This window comes from Nyctereutes procyonoides, unplaced genomic scaffold, assembly GCF_905146905.1.
Source record: "Nyctereutes procyonoides isolate TBG_1078 unplaced genomic scaffold, NYPRO_anot_genome, whole genome shotgun sequence".
NCBI lineage: Eukaryota > Metazoa > Chordata > Mammalia > Carnivora > Canidae > Nyctereutes > Nyctereutes procyonoides.
The window spans coordinates 42,760,835-42,784,298 of record NW_026575044.1 but is presented as its reverse complement, the minus strand read 5'-3'; the positions used below and the strand labels follow the sequence as shown (position 1 = coordinate 42,784,298).

At 39.7% G+C, this 23,464-nt stretch overlaps 1 protein-coding gene and 1 pseudogene across 3 annotated transcripts in view; one reads left to right on the top strand and one right to left on the bottom strand.

Annotated features, from left to right (window-relative positions):
* Nucleotides 1-23,464, top strand: part of MYOM1 (myomesin 1) — a 132,734-nt gene that overhangs the window by 107,674 nt on the left and 1,596 nt on the right. For all 3 annotated transcript variants that reach the window (XM_055324291.1, XM_055324292.1, XM_055324290.1), the window contains 12 exons: nt 1,323-1,459; nt 3,707-3,851; nt 4,554-4,613; nt 4,909-4,976; nt 8,955-9,068; nt 9,775-9,862; nt 11,041-11,079; nt 11,167-11,272; nt 14,573-14,736; nt 16,952-16,988; nt 17,224-17,246; nt 19,604-19,659. In XM_055324291.1, coding sequence (XP_055180266.1) covers nt 1,323-1,459; nt 3,707-3,851; nt 4,554-4,613; nt 4,909-4,976; nt 8,955-9,068; nt 9,775-9,862; nt 11,041-11,079; nt 11,167-11,272; nt 14,573-14,736; nt 16,952-16,988; nt 17,224-17,246; nt 19,604-19,659 — 1,037 coding nt within the window. The remainder of the gene's footprint in view (nt 1-1,322; nt 1,460-3,706; nt 3,852-4,553; nt 4,614-4,908; nt 4,977-8,954; nt 9,069-9,774; nt 9,863-11,040; nt 11,080-11,166; nt 11,273-14,572; nt 14,737-16,951; nt 16,989-17,223; nt 17,247-19,603; nt 19,660-23,464) is intronic.
* On the bottom strand, nt 22,150-22,682 carry LOC129508968 (NADH dehydrogenase [ubiquinone] 1 beta subcomplex subunit 10-like; annotated as a pseudogene).

Below are 23,464 nucleotides of genomic sequence, written 5' to 3'. Positions count from 1 at the left end.
CATGTATTAGCTTCTGAAAAATGTTGCCTAGTCTAAGAATTTAAACAAACTGATAAAACAGTGGGATGGATGGAGTTTAAATGATACACTGGTTCATCTTGTATGTATATGTCATCAACATTTTTTTTAAGATTTTATTTATTTATTCATAAGAGGCACAGAGAGAGAGAGGCAGAGACACAGGCAGAGGGAGAAGCAGGCTCCACGCCGGGAGCCAGAAGTGGGACTCAATCCTGGGTCTCCAGGAACACACCTGGGCTGAAGGCGGCTCTAAACTGCTGAGCCACCGGGGCTGCCGGTCATCAACATTTTTTAAAAGATTTATTAATTTATTCATGGGAGACACAAAGAGAGAAAGCCAGAGACACAGGCAGAGGGAGAAGCAGGCTCCTCGCAGGGAGCCCAATGTGGGACTCGATCCTGGATCCCGGGATCAGGCCCTGAGCCAAAGGCAGATGCTCAACCGCTGAGCCACCCAGGCGTCCCCTTTTTAAATTTTTTTTAAAGTGTCATCAACATTAATTCTGTTTTAAAATTCATTTTTAAAGACATTTGAAAGAACCTCCAAAATGAGTTAAATTGTTGAAAAAAAATAAAACTTAACTCCTTTCCCTATATTTATATAATGTTGGAGCTGAAAAATATCTTGTCCATTTTGGACATTCAGTTCAATCTCATTCATTTTTTAAAAGATTGTATTTATTTGAGAGAGAAAGAAAAAGTGCACAAGCAGGGGGGAGAGGCAGAAAGAAAGGGAGAAGCAGCCTTCTGCTGAGCAGGGAGCCCAACATGGGGCTTCATCCCAAGCCCCCAAGATCATGACTTGAGTCAAAGGCAGATGCTTAATTGACTGAGCCACCCAGGTGCCCAACCCCATTCATTTATAAACAATTCAACTGGGACCCAGATATGTGAAGTGACCTGCCTAATATCACACAGTTTGCCCATTGCTGATGTTAGACTAGGCTCTAGCTCTCCTGGAACCAGCTCAAGACCATTTCATCACACTTTGTTATTGCATAGTCACAGTAGGGAGTCACATAGGTTAGCAGAAGGAACCCTGGAGGTAAGTTTATCTTCCTCATTTTTACAGTTAAGACATCTATGACTCAATGAAAGTGAATGACTTGTCCAAAGTGACAGCAGGATTAGAACCCACATCTTCCATCCCTTTCTTTCCCTACAATGTTCTTACTCCCTCCAGGCTTTGCAAGAAGCAGGTGCTATATTGTTGTTTCCATGGAGTGTTTTTTCATTGAAAAATCTGTATTAATACAATTAGTTACCTATAAAATTACTATTTTTGTTTTTATTTTGTATAGCTGTCCCAGTTAAATCAGAGTTGGCAGTTGAAATTTTGGAGAAAGGCCAGGTCCGGTTTTGGATGCAGGCTGAGAAGCTGTCTGCCAACACCAAAGTCACCTACATATTTAATGACAAGGAAATTTTTGAAGGGCCGGTACGTTTTACACTTTTTAGATTCTAAACATATCACTGTAGAATGTGCTGATGGAGTCCTATTAAAATGCAGGTAAATAGTTTTGAAAACAACTGGGTGTGGGGTGGGAGAGTTTAAGTCATTTCACGTGTAAAAAAATAATAAAGGAAAATATAGATTGATCATATCATATTATTCAAACTGAGACACTTTTGAGAATGAGAGAGGATTCTAGTAATAATTTTTCCAGGAAGAAAAATGGTGAAGAATCAAACCAATACTGTCCCAGGCAAGTCAAGAAGTATGATTACCCATGAAAATAGAGCTGCTCTCCTGAGAAGCCAAGGAGCAGCATGCTTACCTGAACTCACATACTCACATCAGAAACCTCAGCAGGAACTTGGTTCTTCATGGGGAGGAAATGGCCTCCATTGTTCCAATGGCTTAGGAAAAAAATCGCAGCAAAAATATCTTTCACTGCTTCTCTGGTGAAAAATGCAATACATTTTTATTGTAAAATAAGAATTGTAAAGACTCAGAAGGGACAAATCACAAATTCTTACAACTTTTTAATATATATGTTGGTTTATACTTTCTGGTCTTTTTCTACACTTGTGTGTGTGTGTGTGTGTCTCTATTGATGTCTTATTTACAAAGGTGATTGTGTGTATCTACTCTTTTCTTTGCTTTAAACATAAACATAGCTTCCATAGACAAGAGTTAGAACATCTGCACTTTATTTGTCCTCCCTAGATATCAGTAAAGCCAGCATCAGGCCAGTACCTGGTGGTACAGAAGAACCCGGACTTAGGAGCTCTGGCTCTTACCTGTGCTCTCATGGGTATAAAGGAGAGACTCAAAAGAAGAGATGTGTGATTTGTGGCCATTATTAACAGTCTCTTCTCCTTTCATCGAGATATGTTTTTAAAACATTTCAGGATTCATTTGTGAGAGGGAGAATGAATAACATAAATAGCAAAAGAATATGTAATATATTTCTTTTCAGCTCACATAGCAACTGTGTATAGAACCTGAATAAGTCACACAGAGTCCATGATGGCCCATCTTCTCCCTGTTTTCATAATATTATTTTTTATGGCTGTGCTCATCTCCTGGCCAATGCAGGAGAAGGAAAAACATCATTGGCATCACTGTTGCCACAGCCATTTAGGGACCACTCATGCACACATATGCACAGACGCACTCCCCTTCATGTGTTCAAATACACTTTTATGTTTTGCCCACATGCACACATACATATACATACTCTGAACCTCAAGAGCTGTTTATTGTCATTGGCAGTTCTTACACTATTTCGTTGGGTGAAAATTAGTGTTTTAGACTAGGTTCCCTAGAAGGATAGTCTGATATAGAATTTCTCTTTCATTTGATTTTTGGGGGAGAACTCTCAGGAGTGGGGATTAGGGAAACAAGCTAAAGTAAAGCTAAAGCTAAAGCTAAAGCTAAAGCGAAAGCGAAAGGAAAGGAAAGGTAAGGAAAGGAAAGGAAAGGAAAGGAAAGGAAAGGAAAGGAAAGGAAAGGAAAGGAAAGCAAAAATGTGATCTCAGTTGGAGACTGGAGCTCTGGGGCATGAGCTGGAACACAGAGTTGATCCCAGACCTGAGCCTTCATTCTGTGACATTTTATAGGAAAGCTTGATTAATTTAAATCCATGATAGAACCTGTGCGTATATGCCCAGGAGCTAAGATTTATGTTACACTGAAAAATAGTTGCCTAAGCAACGTGATAAAATAAGTATAGTCCAGTAGAGCAATTTCAGTTGATTAGGAACAAATGGATTTCAAATGCTTTGGAAGCATTCTTATTCACATATTAATTCAGCAGATATTTATTAATTGCCTGCTATAGACCATGCATGCACAAGATGTGAGGGTTATAGCAATGAATGAGACAAAAACACGTCCCTCTTGCTGCCTGTTGTTTTGCATTATTCTGCTAATTAAAATGAATGTAATCTGGAAGGTAAAATGGGAATCTAAAAACACCTTTTGACAACATTTGTGACTTGGGATAACAAAACTTTATTTGTATTTTAAAAATTAAATGTCAAACTTTATAGTAATCAGTTCTGGTCAAGGTCCTATATGCTACATAATATTTTCCTTTCCCCAGAAATAAGATTTTGGAAACTCATCTAAAAAAATGTTAGCTTGTGAAAATTATGATTCTTTGGGGTTTGCGTTATTCCATCAGGCATTGTCATGATATCTACCTCACTGACTTCTGTTTTCCTTTCCACATTGAAGAAATATAAGATGCATATTGACCGGAACACTGGTATAATTGAAATGTTCATGGAAAAGCTACAGGATGAGGATGAGGGAACATATACTTTCCAGCTTCAAGATGGAAAAGCAACTGGCCATTCTACTCTTGTTCTCATTGGAGATGGTAAGCAGCCTGTGGGATATGAGCTGAAAGATTTCACTGCTCCCTTCAATGCAAATATGCTATGGCACGAAAGTGGTCACATGGTCACATAGAAGGCAGTAGGAATTGTTTCTTGTATTTCAAGCATTGGAATCTAGTTTTCAGTTAACACTTCCATAGTATTTCACCAGATTTATCTTTAGCCCATATGGAAGACTGTAATTAAATTATCTCATGTGTAAACAAGTACTTATTACTAAAATTCCCAGTGAAGGAGATTACAATACAGCTAAGACTGTATCTGTATCTCAGAAACAATGATATTACCCTATACTGTGTGCTAACTTTAAACTACTTAAATTAAGAGGAAAAATATGCAAAAGTGGTGCACAATAGATAAATGCATCATATCTTGTAACTGGATTATATGCCAGCTGCCATAAGCCACTGTAGGAACCACCAAGATTTAAAATGTGGCATTTAACAAATGTGGCATTTGGAAAAGCAGTCCAAATCTCTACATTTGCAACTTCCAACACTACCTACTACTTCCTAGCTTCATGACCTTGAACAATTTATTTAACCTTTCTCAGCCTATTTCTTCATCATAAAAACTTAAATAGGTTATTGTGATGTGTGAATATGTTATAATAATGAATATAAATCACTTAGCACAGTGGCTGGCATATACATTTATTCCCCTCAATTCAATTTCTATTTTAGTTTATAAAAAGCTCCAAAAAGAAGCTGAATTCCAGCGGCAAGAATGGATCAGGAAACAAGGTAAAAATGGGCAGTGAGTGAAGAGAAAAACTTCAATTTCTTGAAAAAAAAATTTCAATATTATTTCCATAACAAATTTAAAAGTATATCATTGCTTATGTTAATAATGCCCTGGTAAATAAAAAATAATTGAAAATACTTATTATTAAATATGTATCCATTTAAAACATTTGAAAACTAATCTTGAATTTTAAAATATTACTTCACATAAATATCACCTTAGAATTTAAGAATGAGCTTTGATTTTGCATTTGTGATTAATAGAGGGATTACTAATGTCATTAAAATTTTATAGGTCCTCATTTTGCTGAGTATTTGAGCTGGGAAGTGACTGGTGAATGTAATGTACTATTGAAATGCAAGGTAAGGGGGCACCAGGGTTGCTCAGTCGGTTGAGCATCTAACTCTTGGTTTCAGCTTAGGTCATGATCTCATGGGTTGTGGGATCAAGTCCCACATCCAGCTCAGTGTCAGGCTCCACATTCAGTGGGGAATCTGTTTGAGATTCTCTCCCTCTGCCCCTTCCCTTGCATGGGTATATGCTCTCTCTCTCCCTCTATTTCTCTCTAAAATAAATAAGTAAATCTTAAAAAAATAATAAAGAAAGAAAAGAAATGCAAGGTAAGAAGTAGATAAATTTGAAACATTTGATATAAGGGAAATAAAGTTAAGCAGAATGCAAAAAAAGAGATCAGTTTTTCATCTCCTTTTGAACCAATGCTAAGTGACACATTCTTACTATTGAATATGACTATAGTCATTGGTTGGTAAGAAACATAAAATAAAATGAAACATAAAATAAGATAAAATAAAGCAACATAAAAATATAAGAAGACAAGATGATTGCTCCTATTCATTACACCCTAGTTGATGAGGACAGGCTCTGCTTTTTTTTTTTTTAAATGAAGACTTTATGTTTTTTAGGAGTTTTAGGTTCACAGCAAAATTGCAGAGAAGGTACAGAGATTTCCTATCTAGTCCCTGCCGTTATACATGTACAGCCTCCACCTTCATCAATACCCCCACACAGAGTTGCACATTTGTTACAATTGATGATCCTACATTGACTGGATACATCATAATCACCCAAAGTCCACAATGTAATTATGGTTCGCTTTTGGCATTATTTATCCTATAGGTTTAGACAAATGTATAATGACCTGTATCCACTATTGTAGTTTCATAGAGTTTTTTCACTGCCCTAAAAAGCCTCTGTGCTCTACCTATCCATTCTTCTCCTCCTCCTTCCCCATTTAAAAAATAATAATAATAATCTCAGAAGAATCTCAGGTTGTCTTTGTTTCAGACCAAATCAACATTCTAACCAGTAGATGTATTCCACAATCATTCTAGATCCACTGTCTTTCCATGGAAATGCAGCAATTTCCTATCTAACTTGTGTGACTGATGGCAGCAGTATCTTTGACTCTCCTCTAGCTCCACCATGGGGTCTGAAACCAGTGTACTGCCAAGAGGGGAGAGGTTTGGTAAAGAGTTTGTAGCTCACAACCAATTCTCTCATAAGGCCTTGGGGAAAAATTCAGGAAAAAAAAAAGTTCATATCACATTCTAAATCATTTTGTCAAACCTTAGCTCATGGTGCGTTCAGCTGAGTGAGTCACCAAAATGTTTTGGATCCGGAATTGATGGATGAGGTTGGCGTGTGAAGGTCATGACAGCCGACAGTGACTCCAAAGTAGAAGCATGGATTGGGCATTTGACATTATAAAAGCAAGAACCTAAGTGCCCCAGTCTCTTCTAGGTCTGATAAAATTTAAAGAAATTACAATCTACCAGAAATGTGTCAGAGATTCTAGGAAATGGCAAAGCTTCCTGAACAACAAATTCTCAGGCAGGAGCCCAAACCCCCTCTTTCATCTGGCTGTCCACTGCCATCTTGTCCCTGAATCACTTTCTCTTCCACACCTCCCATCCCATAAACCACCCTTTCCCAAAGGCCCACATAGCTATCCTCCTTCTTTCTGTACTACCTGGTGCATCAGCCTTCCGGGACGTAAGCTCCAGTTTTCTGTTCTGATGGCTTTCCTCAGGAGAATCAGCCCCTTGGCCAGATTCTGAATCTAAAATTAGGTTCTGAATTTTCATACATTATGTATTTATGCTGTTCCAGTACCACTTTCTTTCAACTTATCCAACAAAATCCTTTCTCTAGGTTTCTCTAGGCCCAGCTTAGTAATCTTTTCTGTAAGGCCTTTCACTTCTCTGCCCAGGTAGAATGAACCTTCCTCTGTTTTCCCATAGCTCTTTGTTTCATTATTATAGCAATTTAGGTACATTTAGCAATTTATATCCTCTCCAACACCATTGTTTCCTGTCTTGTTAATTTTCATCATTCTCACTGGTGTGAGGTGGTATCTCATTGTGATTTTGATTTGTATTTCCCTGATGGCAAGTGATGCGGAACATTTTCTCATATGCTTGTTGGCCATGATGTCCTTTTTGGAGAAATTTCTGTTCATGTCTTCTGCCCATTTCATGATTGGATTTTTTGTTTCTTGGGTGTTGAGTTTGATAAGTTCTTTATAGATCTTGGATATAAGTTAGCCCTTTATCTGATATGTCATTTGCAAATATCTTCTCCCATTCTGTAGGTTGTCTTTTAGTTTTGTTGACTGTTTCTTTTGCTGTGCAGAAGATTTTTATCCTGATTAAGTCTCAATAGTTCATTTTTGTTTTTATTTCCCTTGCCTTCATAGTAGTATCTTGCAAGAAGTTACTGTGGCCAAGTTCAAAAAGGTTCTTGCCTATGTTCTCCTCTAGGATTTTGATGGATTCTTTTCTCACATTTAGACTTTTCAACCATTTTGAGTTTATCTTTGTGTATGGTATAAGAGAATGGTCTAGTTTCATTATTTTGCACGTGGCTGTCCAATTTTCCCAGCACCATTTATTGAAGAGACTGTCCCTTTTCCAGTGTATAGTCTTTCCTGCTTAGTCAAATATTAGTTGACCATAGAGTTGAGGGCCCATTTCTGGGTTCTCTAATCTGTTCCATTGATCTATGTATCTGTTTTTGTGCTAGTGCAATACTGTCTTGATTATCACAGCTTTGTAATACAGCTTGAAATCCACCATTGTGATGCCCCTGGCATTGGTTTTATTTTTCAATATTCCTCTGGCTATTCGGGGTCTTTTTGGATTCCATCCAAATCTTAAGATTATTTGTTCTAACTCTCTGAAGAAAGTCCATGGTATTTTGATAGGGATTGCATTGAATGCATAAATTGCCCTGAGTAACATAGACATTTTTACAATATTTATTCTTCCAATCCATGAGCATGGAATATTTTTCCATCTCTTTGTGTCTTCCTCAATTTCTTTCAGAAGCGTTCTGTAGTTTTTAGGGTATAGATCCTTTACCTCTTTGGTTAGGTTTATTCCTAGGTATCTTATGCTTTTGGGTGCAATTGTAAATGGGATTGATTCCTTAATTTCTCTTTCTTTAGTCTCATTAGTTATAGAAATACCACCTATTTCTGTGCATTGATTTTGTATCCTGCCACATTGCTGAATTGCTGTATGAGTTCTAGCGGAGTCTTTTGGTTTTCTATATACAGTACCGTGTCATCCATAAAGAGGGAGAATTTGACTTCTTCTTTGCCAATTTTAATGCCTTTTATTTCATTTTGTTGTCTGATTGCTGAGGCTATGACTTCTAGTACTATGTTGAATAATAGTGGTGAAAGTGGACATCCCTGTTGTGTTCCTGATCTTAGAGGAAAGGCTCTCAGTTTTTCCTCATTGAGAATGATATTCTCTGTGCAATTTTCATAAATGGTTTTTAAGATATTGAGGAATGTTTCTCTATCCCTGCACTTTGAAGAGTTTTAATCAGGAATGGATGCTGTATTTTGTCAAATGCTTTCTCCGCATCTATTGAGAGGATTATATGGTTCTTGTTTTTTCTGTTATTGGTGTGATCTATCACGTTGATTGTTTTACGAGTGTTAAACCACCCTTGCAACCCGGAAATAAATCCCACGTGGTCTTGGTGAATAATCCTCTTAATGTACTGTTTGATCCTATTTGGGTAGTATCTTGGTGAGAATTTTTGCATCCATGTTCATCAGGGACCACCAATTTTAAAATCAATTTTTACTGCTGGAAATAGAGATGCTGTTGATTTAGGTTTATTCATTTGTATCTATTTTATTTTAAACTCTCTACTGATTAAAATAGCTTTCAATTGATCCTTTTAGAAATCTATGCCTTCTAAGTTTAGTGATTTTTCTTCTATCCAATGCTACATTAAGAACTATTTAGTTTTGTAAGAGTTGCATTCCCTTATTTCAAGAAGTATAATTATGGTTTTTCTTCTAGGTGGCAAATATTAAGAAGGAGACCCATATTGTGTGGTACAAAGATGAGAGAGAGATATCAGTGGATGAAAAGCATGACTTCAAGGATGGTATATGTACCCTGCTTATAACAGAGGTAGGTAGCTATAAATATGAAATGTAATATATTAGTTCTATTCCCTACATTCTTCTAAAAAAGAGATTGGATTCTGTATTCCTTGTCTCCAGGCATTTTTAATACCTTGCTTCTAGCTGCTCCAAAGATCCCTGCCCTGACATAACCCAAAAAACAAGCCATGGGAGCACAAAAGCTTCTCTCACCTTGTGATATGCATAGATTTGTCATCTATCCAACCAGTATTGGGTAGACAACACAACTTTGGCCTCTCTACTACCTCTCTTCATAGATGAGTGAGTGGCAGGGCAATTAAGTAGATTCTTCTCAGTTTGCTCTTCAGCCTCATGATAACTTGTTCCCTAAAAGCACAGAGGCAATCAGACATAGTACTCAATTAAGTACAAGTTTTTATCTACTTTTTATTTAAAAGAACATAGCCTTCAAATATATGTGATCATTAGATTTTAATATGAAGGCAGAGTAAAGGATAAGGACTTTAAGTCTCGAATCAATCACAACCTTAGAGGGTTAAAAATCAGGACTGCCAGCAAGTGAAATGATGATGGACAGGTTCATCTGTGAACTCATCACTCACTTGGCCAGATGTTTGTTTAATGTGTGATCCGACTGTGGTTCTATAAACCATAGGACCTTAAAAATGCCAACACCATACATACTCTGAGGCTGCTATAAGCTGCAGTGTGGTATTTCCATTCTCCCTTAGTTTTCCAAGAAAGATGCTGGGATTTATGAAGTTATTCTGAAAGACGACAGAGGAAAAGATAAGAGCAGACTGAAGCTTGTGGATGAAGGTCAGTCTACCAGCTGCTGGGGTGCATTCTGTGTATTCTTTCTGTGTACAGGTTACCAGACTGCTAAGTGAGGCTTAGGGACAACTAATGTCGTGCAGGGTTTTTGTCCACAGATTTTGTTTTAATTGAAATTCCAGCAGAGCAAACTACTGTTTTGTTAAAAAATACTTCACTTTTAGTCTTCCTGGAAATCCAAAGTGTACTTTTGATCTTCAGAGAATTTATAGTCCATAGTCCTCAAGGGTTCTGCTTTCATTATAAATCATCATTTTTGTTTCAACCCTATAAAAAATGTTCCAGAAACAAAAACTACTGTGAGGAGTATCTGGCTGGCTCAGTGGGAGGAGCATGGGACTCTTGATCTCAGGGTTGTGATTTTGAACTCCATATTGGGTGTAAAGATTACTTAAAAAAAAAAAAAAAAAGAACTATTATTTTTTTAAACTACCATGAAAAGCATGTCACCAAATAGTCTGCTCTTAACAGGTGGCAAAAAAGATTTATATATGAAACATGAAACCTCTCAGTTATTAGCAGAGCAAGAGAGCAATTTCCATTTTTCAGAGGCTTCTAAGCACAAATATATCATGATAACAAAGACCTACGTGTGACCACCAAACTTCCAACTGTGTTCTTGAACAAAATCTTTAACAATATTATTAGCAAACAGTCTAACTTTGATTCCACCTTCCTGTTCCTGGTGGAAGCAAGACTAAATGTGCTTACTGGCAAAAAGCACTATCAGGCTGAGAATTATCAGGGAACCTGGATGGTTGATTCATTATGAGCTGATGGCACAGATAAGAATACTTCTGCTTATGTAAACTATGATTTCTTGGGACTTAAGAAGAGGATCCTAAAGCCAAGAACTTTCCTGGAAATCTCACTATGGTTTTCTCTAGAATGTAAATATGGTGATAGTTACAACAAATTAAAGAGGGAAAAATAAAAATAAGAGCAGGGATCTTTTAAAAGTTGATACAAATTGAGGTATTTCCTCAAAGAGCACTTATTAATTAGTTGTCCAGCAAATTCACCTGTGGCCAATACCCTTCCCCAGACGAGATAATGTTGAGAGCATGTGCTACTAACAATTTGAGAGCTGACCTTAAGTTGAACAGTTTTCTTAAGTTGAACAGTTTTATGCTAAAGCTCTGTCTATGAATCTCTATCAACAGCCTTTAAAGAACTGATGACCGAAGTATGTAAAACAATAGGTAAGTTAAAATGGTCTCCCCACGACAATGCTTCACTATTCACTATAGTCTTACAGCTGTATGAACTATGCTGGTTTCCTCTTTCAGCTTTGTCTGCTACAGACCTGAAAATCCAGAGCACAGCCGAGGGCATCCGACTGTACTCTTTTGTTACTTACTACGTGGATGATCTAAAAGTTAACTGGTCCCACAAGTAAGTAAATGGGAACTTAATTGCCATGTAGAAATTCTTTCTTCCCTGTGTGCATGTTTTGGGGGTGGCGGATGTGGGCAGGGAGGGAGCAAAAACAATCCCCTGTTCTTCCTCTCAGGTAAGGAGCCTTCTTACTTCCCAGGTCCGATGTTGACAAGCGTAGGAAAGAAGCACCTCCACCATTCCCTTAGCGTGAGGTTAGCACTTTCCCTCAACATGTATATGCTGAGGCCAGTGATGGCTGATGTCATCTTTGTGATCTGTGAACTATCATAATCCACATACCTCTCTATAATGGAACTTCCACTTCCAGAAGGTTGATCTTGGGCTCTCTGCTTTGCCAGGCACCAGAACCATAGTCTCGTCCTCCCTTTCTTTATATACAACTAATATGAATTAATAGCCATTTGCCAAAGAAACCTAATCCAGTGGAGTGTCTGAGTTTGTTATTGTTATCATTAATAGCAGATGGCGTAATTGGGCATTAGCATGTCTCTTGTCCACCTTTGGAGGGCACTGGGGATTCAAGATTACTTTGGGAATATATATTTGAACTAGACTGAGCCTGCAGACCTGTTCTGTTCCCAGGCTCATTTGTGGAGTTATAGGTGAACTCAAATTCACCTCTGGGATTCTAGGAGCTGAAGTAGGTTTCTAAGTCAAACCAGTTCCTCTGTTATACCTTTGGCAGTGTCCTTAACCTCTGCCCTTCCTTGAAATTTCCTGAGCTGAAACAGAAGAGCAGCCTGGCATAGAAATCTGATTGGGCACAGCCACTTCAGTCTCTCTTTGGAGACACAGGACACTCATTCCCTAAGTCCTTAGGAGCCCCACTGAGCAGTATGTCACTGTGGCAGCCCTGGGAAGAGGCTCACAACAGTGGTTATTTGTGTCTTCTTAACAGTAGGTGTCTACAATGTGCTGTCCATTGCTCCAAGCCCTTCACATGTATGAATTCAGTTAAGATTCGCAACTCTAGAAGGCAGGTAATTCTCACTTTAGTGATGAGGAAGCTCTGGCTCAGAGAAGTGACTTGCCCAAGGTCACACAGCTAAGTGAGAGATGGAGGACTGAGCCCAGGCAGCCTGGCTCCAGAGCTCCCCTTATCATGGCACTACTCTGTTTTCAAGTTGCTTTAAAAGTCTAGATTGAACATTTAACCAGAACTGGGTCCCACAAAATGGTCATTTGTGTTTTCTTTAAAATGACTTTAGTGTAATATAGAACAGTGTTTTTATTCTTATTTATTTCCTGAGTTCTTTAAAAAAAAAAAAAAAAAGCAAAACAGAGGGGAGGAGGGAGAGAACAAGAGAAATCCCAATTTGAATGCTTAGGGTTTCAGTCCTTTGTTCTATTTCTTTCAGAATACAGTTAGGAAAGTAATTATAAGTTAAAATAGATCAAATTCTAGGAAATTCCTCTGTGACATCTAGGACATTCTAATATATCAGTCTGAAGAATAAAAGAAGATAAATTAACTGAATCATCAAAAAGTTTTATATCATCTTTAAAAGAATTACTTGTTCAAAAAAATTAGAACATTCAGTTTTAAGAGGAAGCTGCTATTAGACTAGCAAGACATAAACCTCTTACACTATTTGGTCTAGTCAGCTGAATGACTATTTTGTGTACCTGTGTGCCTATGAGACATTTCAAGAATCAAGGACTGATTGTCTTCACTGTCTTTACGTAAGTATGTGGCGTAACAGGAAAAAAACTTGAAATGGATTTTAGTCTTGGCTTTGTTCCCATCTTCCCTTGAATCTTAGGCAAGTCATTTAATTTTCTGAAATCTCAGATTTCTCCCATATGAAATAGGAGCAATAATACCTGTCCTATCTCAATACTGATGGAGCCAATGAGAGAATAAAAATTTATGGCACTTTGTAAACCATGAAGGGCTTTACAAATGTAGGTATTATTATGCATGCTAGTCAGAGATTAGAGAATTCAAACAGATTTATTATAACAAAACCAAGGACTGTCCATCTTTCTAACTCTTTAAGACAATATTGCTCAGACTGGAGTCTGTGGGTACAGATGGGTTCCTTTACCCTACATGTTATGGCAGTTTATTTTGTTTTCTTTTATTTTTTTTTTAAGATTTTATTAATTTGAGAAAGAGATAGAGCACAAGCACGGGGGAGGGGCAGGGGCAGAGAGAGAAGCAGATTCCCAGCTGAGTAGGGAAGCCAACTCAAGGCTTGATCCCAGGACCCCAGGATCATGACTGGAGCGGAACTCAGACACTTAACCCAGGGCAGTTTGTGAATATCTTTATTCTGTAGAATGTAGTGTATAAAAAAAGTGCTGTTTCTTTTTTAGTGGAGATTTTTGTTTTTCAGTTTTTGGTTCATTTAGTTTATTACAACTACAAACGTAATACATGCTTGTTTTAGAAAATATAATATCATATTACATATTAGAAAGATCTTATAATATCATACATAGTTTTCCTAGCCATAGTGTATACTTCCAGTGTTTTCTCTATGCATAATTGTTACTATATTTAAGTAGTTTTGTATACTGTTTCTCTTTTTTCCTCACGTTTACAAACTCTTCATAAAGTTTCTTTTAGCTTCATTGAGAGTAGGCCTACCTCTATCTTTCTCTTACTTCATTTATAACTAACATTTCTAGACCATCAGATCACAAAGTCAAGGGTTCCACTTGCTTTAATTCTCTTGTAAAGAATGCAATGTATGTGTCTGCTCATGACCTACTGTAGACTTTGGAGAAACTCATGTCCAGAAACAGAAAAGGTGCCTCTTTCATTTTGGCAGAGACTCAGCTTTTCACTTACTCTTGGCCTTACTAGCAAGTACATATTTACATATGCTCTAAATAGCTTTGTAAGCACTATGTCAGTAGATGTCAGCCACAGATGAACCTCCTTAAATCTGTTTTTAATTAGTTTGTAAAATCTGATTTATAGCCATAGACCATCTGCACAAAATATGCAGTAATATAATATGTAGTTTGGCCTTTTCACTTTAAAGATTCTCTTAGTCCTACAAATCAACCTAAGCAAAGACAAAGATAATTAATACCACTGAGAAGTATTAGTGTTGCAATCTGCTAGGGCTCCAGACTGCTGTTGAGAGTTCAATGTACAGACTGTCCGACCCCCCACCCCCACCCAGGGCCTTGGAATCTGTGATTCAGGACCCATACTTTTTCTGAAGCTGAACATGTTTGAAACCCTATAAAACTCTATGGCTAGACCTTCAAAGAGAGACAGTGTAAAAATCAGCTCTGGATGAAAGCAAATGATAACAATGTTTTCTTTGCTATGAACAGTGGGACTCCTATTAAGTACACAGACAGAGTTAAGAGTGGGGTCACCGGGGAGCAGATCTGGCTGCAAATCAATGAGCCCACTCCGAATGACAAAGGGAAATATATAATGGAACTCTTTGATGGCAAAACTGGACACCAGAAGATGGTGGATCTTTCTGGACAAGGTAAATGAATATTTCACAGATTAGAACTTCCTGTGGAGGAGGAGGCTTTTAAAAAAGAATGAAGGGTGATAAGAGGCCATTACATCTGACTATTGGAAGATGATTGGAAAGTTTAACAAAGCAGTTTAAATTCAGCATGGTGGTAGAAGCAAGAATTCAGTGGGTCTTGGAGTATTGGGGCAAAGTATAGAGACAATAAACGTGAAGATGCTCACAAAGAAGGGCAGGATTTAGTCACTTGAGTAAGAACAAGTACTGAAAAAGAACTGTTATGGTGATTGAAATTTGAGCATATTTAATAGAGCTTAAGAAATCAATTGGGCTGGAAGGATCGAAGATGTGAGTGAAGGGGAATTACTGATATATCTGTGCTCTAAAGAATGAGCAGGGGTGAAGAATGAGGGCAGGGGTGAAGGCATTGACTTTGGAAAGGAGCAGGGATCCTTTTTCTTCAGAAACCTGGGGGTGGGGGGGTCAGTGGGGGGGTTGGGGGTGAATATATAGCAATAAGCAAAAATCAATATTGAGGAAAAGAGAAGAAAGTTGGAAAAATTGGGTCCTCGTGGCCTCACATTTCTTGGTCATTTGCTGAGAGAATGGGAGCATCTGGAGATAGAAGGGAAGAGGAACAGGAAGTAATGAGAGACACACATACATACAGATGAGAGGTAACATGCAGCCATCAACTACCACAGGTTAAACAGTTAAGACAGGTGGAAGAGGAGAGGGAGCATGTACAACTGTGATTCTTGCTCTGTCAGCCCCCAGGTCTGGGAAACTACAAGATCAGGATGTTGTGCCCTAAGGCTTTTAATGTGTGGCTTATTTATCACGGTCCCTGCCTCCAGCTCCAGTCTCTATCATTCCCTCTCAAGGCCTTGGGACTCTGCCTCGAGGTGTTACTTCCACTGCTCCTGACCAGTTTCTGCCTAACATTCCTCAAGAATATCATGGGCTGACTTTTTATTCCCCTTCTTCATATACTAAAATGTGATCGGAATATTCCAGAACTCTTAGTGTTTTTAATCCTCAGAGACTAGACTCACAATTAAGAGCACAGCCCTTCAGCAGTCCTGCCTTGAGCTATTTTGGGCTGAGCTCCCCTCACACCCCACCCCCACCACGGACCCCAGGCAACCCAGCCTCCCACTCATGAGGACTAGAAAGATGGGAGTGGCTGCCTCAGACCCCACTGTGCCTGAGTCATACGCTGCACTAACAGGGGATTTCTTCTGCAGTCCATCTGACATTTTGAAACACAACTGAAAACCAGAAACAGGAAGAGGGTGGATAGATTTAAACCTTAAAAAAATTTTTTTCTTTGACTCTCTGGCCCACCCAAGCAGATTGGGTCAGCGGTGCCCAACTCTTCTCAGTGTAGTGTGGGCAAAAGGAAGAGTATTGAATGCTTAGCCTGGCTAAGCCTGACTGGTCTACCTCCAGAGACTTGAAGGCCAACTTTTTATGCTTATTTTTCCCATCTGTAAAAGGAGGGGGATTGGCCTAGTGTTATGTAAATACTTTCTAGACATAAAATAATTATGATTCCCAGACCACATAGAAGCTTAAAGAGGAGGTAAGAGAGATTTAAAGATAAAGCTGCCTTTTAGCCTGAAGCATTCAAAGTGGCTTGTTCTTGCAGGTTCAGGGGGGAAAAAAGATTTTAAAACTCTGTAGCTCTCCTGTCCTTGTCTCCCTGTCTTTTATCTGGGCTTCTGCCCACCTTATAAGCATTGCTTCAGGCAGACACTGGCAACAGGCTATGAGTGTAGTAGCTCCTTTGCCTTTTAACACAGATAGACCAGACCTCGCAGTAGGGAGACATTTACTGTTCAGCTAGGAGGCTGTGGTGCCGTTTGGGATCATTTAATAAGAGAAAAGCCTTTTTGATGTTCAGGATGCTTATCACACAATCACTTTTATTACCACTTTATTTTTGGCACAGCTAATCTTTGCCTTTCTGTTTGAAAGGAAGGTCTCTCACTGAATTGGGAGCTTCTAAAATCCACTACTTCACCTTTTCTACCCAGAAAGTGTTGGCTTCTCTTATTAAATCTGTCAGGTTGCAGAGTAAATGGGCAGGCAGTCTTATTCAAAGTCAGTTTAGTTATATCCATACCACACTGACCTCAGGCTATGAATTTTTAATCCACTCCTGTATGTCATCAATTCTGCTTGAGAACATTCTAACTTCTTTTTTTTTTTCCTCTTCTAGCATACGATGAAGCCTTTGCTGAATTCCAGAGATTAAAGTAAGTCGCTTGCCATTTGTGTGCACTGATTTCTCTGGAACGTTGTGTGCTGCTCCCCCACCTAACAGAGAGGGTCTTGCATTTTAGCAAATGCCTAAAAACAGCACTTCCCACTGCTTTTTGAGCAGCCCAATATCTCTGAGGCAATGCAATGCAGTCAAGGTTCACTACTTTGAAGTCATACTAAAACAAAATTCTTCTTTGTTTGCGTGTTTGTTCGTTTCTCTCACCACAGACAAGCTGCCATTGCTGAGAAAAGTAAGTAAACCCCCTTCCCATGTATTCCTGGAACAGTCTCAAAACATAACTTTTATTATTTTTTTTTTATTGTGACTGCAGGGAGTGGAAGTTTTTTTCCCCTTTTCTTTCATTCTTTTTTTTTTTTTTTAAATCTTAGGTGTTCTACATATGTTTTAGTCTCTTGAGTAAGAATGTCTGTGAAAAAAAAGGTCTCAGGTTACATTCTAAGAATGTCACTGGGTTCTTGACTTGAGCCATACACTGGGAGTCCTGAGAAATCTCTGGGCACAAGTTATACAATAAGTTGTTAATCACTTGGGGCAGGCACAATCTATCAGTAAAGAATATCTATATATTAAAGAAGAAATAAGAAATATCATAAACTTGACATCAGGTAAATCACTCTAACCAGTTGCCCAACAAACACTTCTGCATTTTCCTAAGAGCCCCTGTAGGATAAAAGATGCCAAATAAGGCCTTCTTGAATACTTCACAGTCTGAATGAGCAAACACCAAACTGTCAAGTCTGTGTACCCAGAAATGTGTACACTACTAACTTCTGTCAACTGTTTGCCTCATACATGGAGATTTCTAGAACTCAGTCTCTTAAGATTCTGAGAGTTATGAACTAATTATCATAATCATTCAGGTTCTCTCTGAGCCTGTGAGGCAGAATTGGAGAATTATTGAGGGTTAAAACTATAGTGTCAGTCCAGAGCTGGAGTGGAAGGGAACCAGGATGGGGAATGAGAGGTGAAGTCATCTGCCAGCCTTCAGTAGCTCTTGGTCACCTGGAACTTTTCATCTTTGACTCGCACTGCTTTCTTCTCTCCTTCCTACTCTTAGCCTCTCCCCACTCTTGTGCTGGGTTTGTGAGCTGTAAGGCAGCTGCTATTGGCCAATGGGGCAGATGCCAGCACCGGGGCATGTGGGGGGAGCGCAGCAAGAGAGGGGAGCACTTCTTGTTGGTACCAACTGTGCCCCTCCTGCTCCTGTATGCACAAGCTAAGCCAGTGTCCATAGTGATGGCCACTCCCCATTCTCCAACTCTGGTGGACAAGGAGCCCTGACCCTCCCTCCAATTCATGAATTGTTTCTGAAATGTCTGCATCAAAGCAGTTTAAAGCTTGGAAGAGACTTTAGTGCTGTTTTCGCCCCATGTGTTTAACCTTTTGTAAGCCAAGAGATGCTTAGTTCAAACAATGTCTTTCAAGCAGATCCAAAATATAAAATAGGTAAAAGCCATGTTAGCTTAATTGAAGGTGGAATGGGCTCCCTGATTCAGTGCCCCTCTTCAGCCCTGGGCCCTCCTCCCAGGGTCCCCAAGAGGAATCCCATGGATGCTATGGAGCAGAGCTGAGTAACTTCATGTCCACAGATGTAATGCAATCCTCCCCCCATGGGGATCAGGAGTCTAGGGTCCACACAGTGAGATGATTTGCCTGATGTCACACATCCAGATGATGAATTGAGCTTCCAAATGGTGCAAGGTACAATGGAATTAGCAGGAGAAAGCAGTCAAGATTCAAGCTTGTTCAAAGCTTTAGTCTAACTTAGTGGAGAAGAAGGTTGTAGAAATAGGGATCTAGAGTCACACATTCATTGAAGTAGGCCTAAAGGTGAGAGGGTGATGGCCACTGCATCAGTGCCAGACAAACGTCCCTTTGAGCAGATTACAGAAAGTCGTCATTCCCTGGGGCTGAGCCGGTCACTTCCAGAGCATGGGGCTTGGTGGGGGCAGAGGAGCAAGAGATCAGCTCTGGATTTCAGCACCCTTCCCATACCTTATCCCTTCAGCTGGGGGCCTCTGTACTCATGGCCAAAGATATAATAGCCCTCCATAACCCGATACGCCAAGAACTACCAGGAGACAAAAAAGGGAAGCTCTTTAGGAAAGGCCTCAAAGGAAGCCCACATCTGCACAAGTCTCCAGATATCATGGTGTACAGCCTCCAATTATGCAATCTTTTTTTTTTTTTTTAATCATAGGGAAGCCCATAAGAGAGACCAAGCAGACTTGGAGGCTGTCCAAAGAGATCTGTTCTGCCTCCTTGAACAAAGCCCCACTGAGCTACGGATGGCCCACAGCTGAAAATAGCCATGAAAATTAGAGAGCAAGTCTTAATACCACAAAGCCATCTCAAGCTGATAATTTAGGTATAGGTAGAGGCACCCATGCCCACAAATTATCTGTACGGGGAAGGATCCAAAATTACTGAATTCTTTTCTAACTTTGCATATTAAAAACAGGTATAAAATAATTGTAAGGAAAGGGAAACTAAATTGGAAAGTTAATACCCTGCGGGGGTTCTTTGTGAGTGTGGTTACTGGTACTCCTCATTTCAGTGATTAACCAGAAATACCTATTCTTGCAGATCGTGCCCGAGTGTTGGGTGGTCTCCCAGATGTGGTCACCATCCAGGAAGGCAAGGTAAGCATGGAGCACCCCTGTTCCTGCTTCTTCCACACCAGCAATGGGTTTTGGTGCCCAGACTTTGTTCTAAGAGAACTCCCACAATCTTCATCTTAAGCCATTGCTGCTTAGGCTTGACTTCAAAACAGCCAAATACAAGATTCAAAATGCAGTCCTTTTTCCAGTCATCTCAGTGTTTGTAGGCCAAGCATCAGGATTCAAGCTCACCTATGGGGGCACATGTTAACCACTTAGTCTCTTTCTAGAGATACCCTTCCATGTTATAAGAAGCAAAACATATTCAATCACAACTATATGACAAATGTGATTGAAGAAAGATGTGACCTCTTTCCCTACGAAGGAAAAAAATCCTGCTCCATGAATTTCTAAAGGCTCTGTTTCAGTTGAAAACTGATTTCTTTTTTTTTTCAAGATTTTATTTATTTATTATAAATAAAATTGAGAGAGAGAGAGAGAGAGAGAGAGCACAGAGGGGTAGGAGGCAGAAGGACTCCCCACTGAGCAGGGAGCCCAATGTGGGACTCCATCCCAGGACCCCAGGATCACCACCTGAGCCAAAGGCAGATGTTCAACGACCGAGCCACCCAGGCACCTCTGATTTCTTTCCGTTTAACTTTAAACTTGTATTTCCTGGCTCCACAATAATCTCTCTGAAAAGCAATGAACATAATTTCTAACCTGGATTCACTTTCTTCATCCCTCTGTTTCATTAAAACAAATTCAATAAGCCAGCCATAGTAGAGGCGTACTTGTTTAAAATGAAAACTTTTCCCAGTGAAGACATATGATAGGTAGACTAGGGTTAAAAGAAAGCATGTGGAAAGGCTTTAGTGAGAGGCAGGTTTCATCCAGCTACATTTCTTCACAGGTGGAATATAAGACCACAGCTAACTTTAAGTTCAACCATTGCAGGACTGCTTTTGTCTCTAGACTCCATTTTTCATATTCCTCACTTAATGGGGTTCAAAATATTCAGCTCACTGGGTTGTAGTGAGAATTCAGAGAGAGAATGTATGTGAAACGACTTTGTGATCTACAAAGGAAATAAATCTAAAGGATGGATAATTGTTTTCCATGACATTTAAGGTATCTGGGAGTTTGGTTTGGTTTTGTTAAGTTTGAAAACCCAAGGAGCACCTGGCTGGCTCAGTCAGTAGAGCATGTAACTCTAGATCTCAGGGTCATGAGTTCAGTCCCCACATTGGACAGGGAGCCTACTTAAAGAGAAAAAAGAAAAACAAAAGTTTTAGGTAGAGGTAGAGGCACTTGGTATAAATTTGTTCACTTGATAAATTTGATGACAATGGCTTGATTATTTTTCTTGCTGAAATGTATTTGTAGAATAATGTAGTAAGAGATGCTACTTAACCATGGAAAGGAAACAGATTTCCTAATCTCCAAATTTTAAATAATACTCTTATAGAGGAGGTAATAAGTGATAAGACCTTTTAGAGGGCTATTTAGGAGAATAGCCTTTCCCCTTTATATTGTAAATTATATATTCCCTTATAATTTCTGGATTATGGTAAGAAAAAATGCAAAAATGGAATCTCAAACATGAAGTAAATTCAACATTGTTGGCCATACAAGAAATGCAAGTTAAAACCACAACAAAATGTCATAACATCTATCAGAATTGCTAAAATTAAAAGAGTGACAACAACAGATGCTGATAAGGATGTGGAGAAACAGAATCATTTGTATGTTGCTGCTAGAAATATAAGGCAAGATTATACAGCCACTCAGGAAAACAGTTTGGCAATTTCTCAAAAAAAGAAAACATGCATTTACCATATAACCCAGTAGTTGTACTCTTGGGCATTTATCGTAAAGTAATTAAAATTTATGTTCACATAAAAACCTATATACAAACGTTCAACAGCAGCTTTATTCATAATAGTTGCACACTGGAAGCAGCCCAGATGACCTTTATAGGCGCGCACACACACACACACATACACACACACGAACCATAAAGAGGGACAAACTATTGTTCCCTGCAGTAACTTGGATGAATCTGCAAGGTATTATGCCAAATAGAAAAGGCAACTTCAAAAGGTTACATGTCATAGGATGCTATTTTTTTTTATTTTTTTAAAGATTTATTTATTTATTTATTTATTTATTTATTTATTTATTTGATAGAGAGAGAGAGAGAGAGAGAGAGAGAGAGGCAGAGACACAGGAGGAGGGAGAAGCAGGCTCCATGCCGGGAGCCCGATGCGGGACTCGATCCTGGGACTCCAGGATCGATAGGATGCTATTTATATAATGCTTTGGAAATGACAAAATTTTATTTTATTTAATTATTTATTTATTTATGGCTTGTTAATAGTGCCTTTATTTCTCTTCAGTAGTTGAATTTAAAGGGAGATAAACCAGTAAGGTCATCAGTAGGTCAAGGTTGGAGATTAAAGGTGTTACCAGAAACTGATTTCTTATTCTTTATTTTGATGATAATCTTGTAAAGAGGCTCAAGGAGCTGCCTTAGGCGGCCTCTTTAGCAGCTTTTCTCTCTGTCAGCATCCACTGCTTCTGTTTAGCCAGGCACTTCCCGGCAGAATAATGGGCTCCCAGGTCGTGATAGTGGTCCCGGTAGGCCTTGGTCACCTGGGTGAACTGCTCCAGCTCCTTGGCACAGTTCTGCCTGTAGCTCTCACCTTCCCGCTGCTGACAGGCCTTCAGCCTCTCCTAGATAATGTTGATGATTTCTTGATCCACTCTATAGTCTCTTCTCCATTGCATTTCTGCTTCAAACATGCACAAGACATCCTTTTCTTGGCACTCCGTGATGTCTGGCGCATGGCGGAACTCCCGGTGGTAGTAGTAATACCTGTTCTTTGCATGCTGCCGATCTATAAACTCTCTCACTAGGGTCACCGGCCGGTCCACGAGGAGGTCGAAGGCCTTCGTCAAATACGTTACGGGGTTGGGCACCGAGGTCTGCGGCGAGGGCGCCGGCGTGCGGCGCGGGGGCTCGGGGTACCTGTCCTTGTCCCAGCTGTCCGGCATGGCGCGGTGCCTGGAAGGGACAGTCCACTCTCGGAGGCGCGACCCCGGCCTCCGCCTGGGTCCCACGGCCTAGTGACTCGCCGCCGGAAATTACAAAATTTTATTTTATTTATTTTTTTAAGTTTTTTTTTTTAAATTTTTATTTATTTACGATAGTCACACAGAGAGAGAGCTAGAGAGAGAGGCAGAGACATAGGCAGAGGGAGAAGCAGGCTCCATGCACGGGGAGCCCGACGTGGGATTCGATCCCGGGTCTCCAGGATCGCGCCCCGGGCCAAAGACAGGCGCCAAACCGCTGCGCCACCCAGGGATCCCCTTACAAAATTTTAGAAATGGAAAATGGATTGGTGATTCCCAGAAGTTAGAAATGAGGTTGGGATGTTGGGGGCAGGGGGTGGGAGTTGGCGTGGGTACAAAGGGCAACATGAGAGATCCTTGTGAGGGCAATAAATGTTCTTTATCTTGGCTGAGGGGGTGGATACATGTACCTAGACCAGTGATAGAATTGAATAGAACCGCACACACACACAAATACCAATGAGTGCAAGCCAGACTGGGGAAATCTTTTTTTTTTTAATAAATTAATTTTTATTGGTGTTCAATTTACCAACATACAGAATAACACCCAGTGCTCATCCCACTAAGTGTCCCCCTCAGTGCCCGTCACCCATTCACCCCCACCCCCCGCCCTCCTCCCCTTCCACCACCCCCAGTTCGTTTCCCAGAGTTAGGAGTCTTTATGTTCTGTGTCCAGACTGGGGAAATCTTGAGTGGGAACAGTGGATTGCAT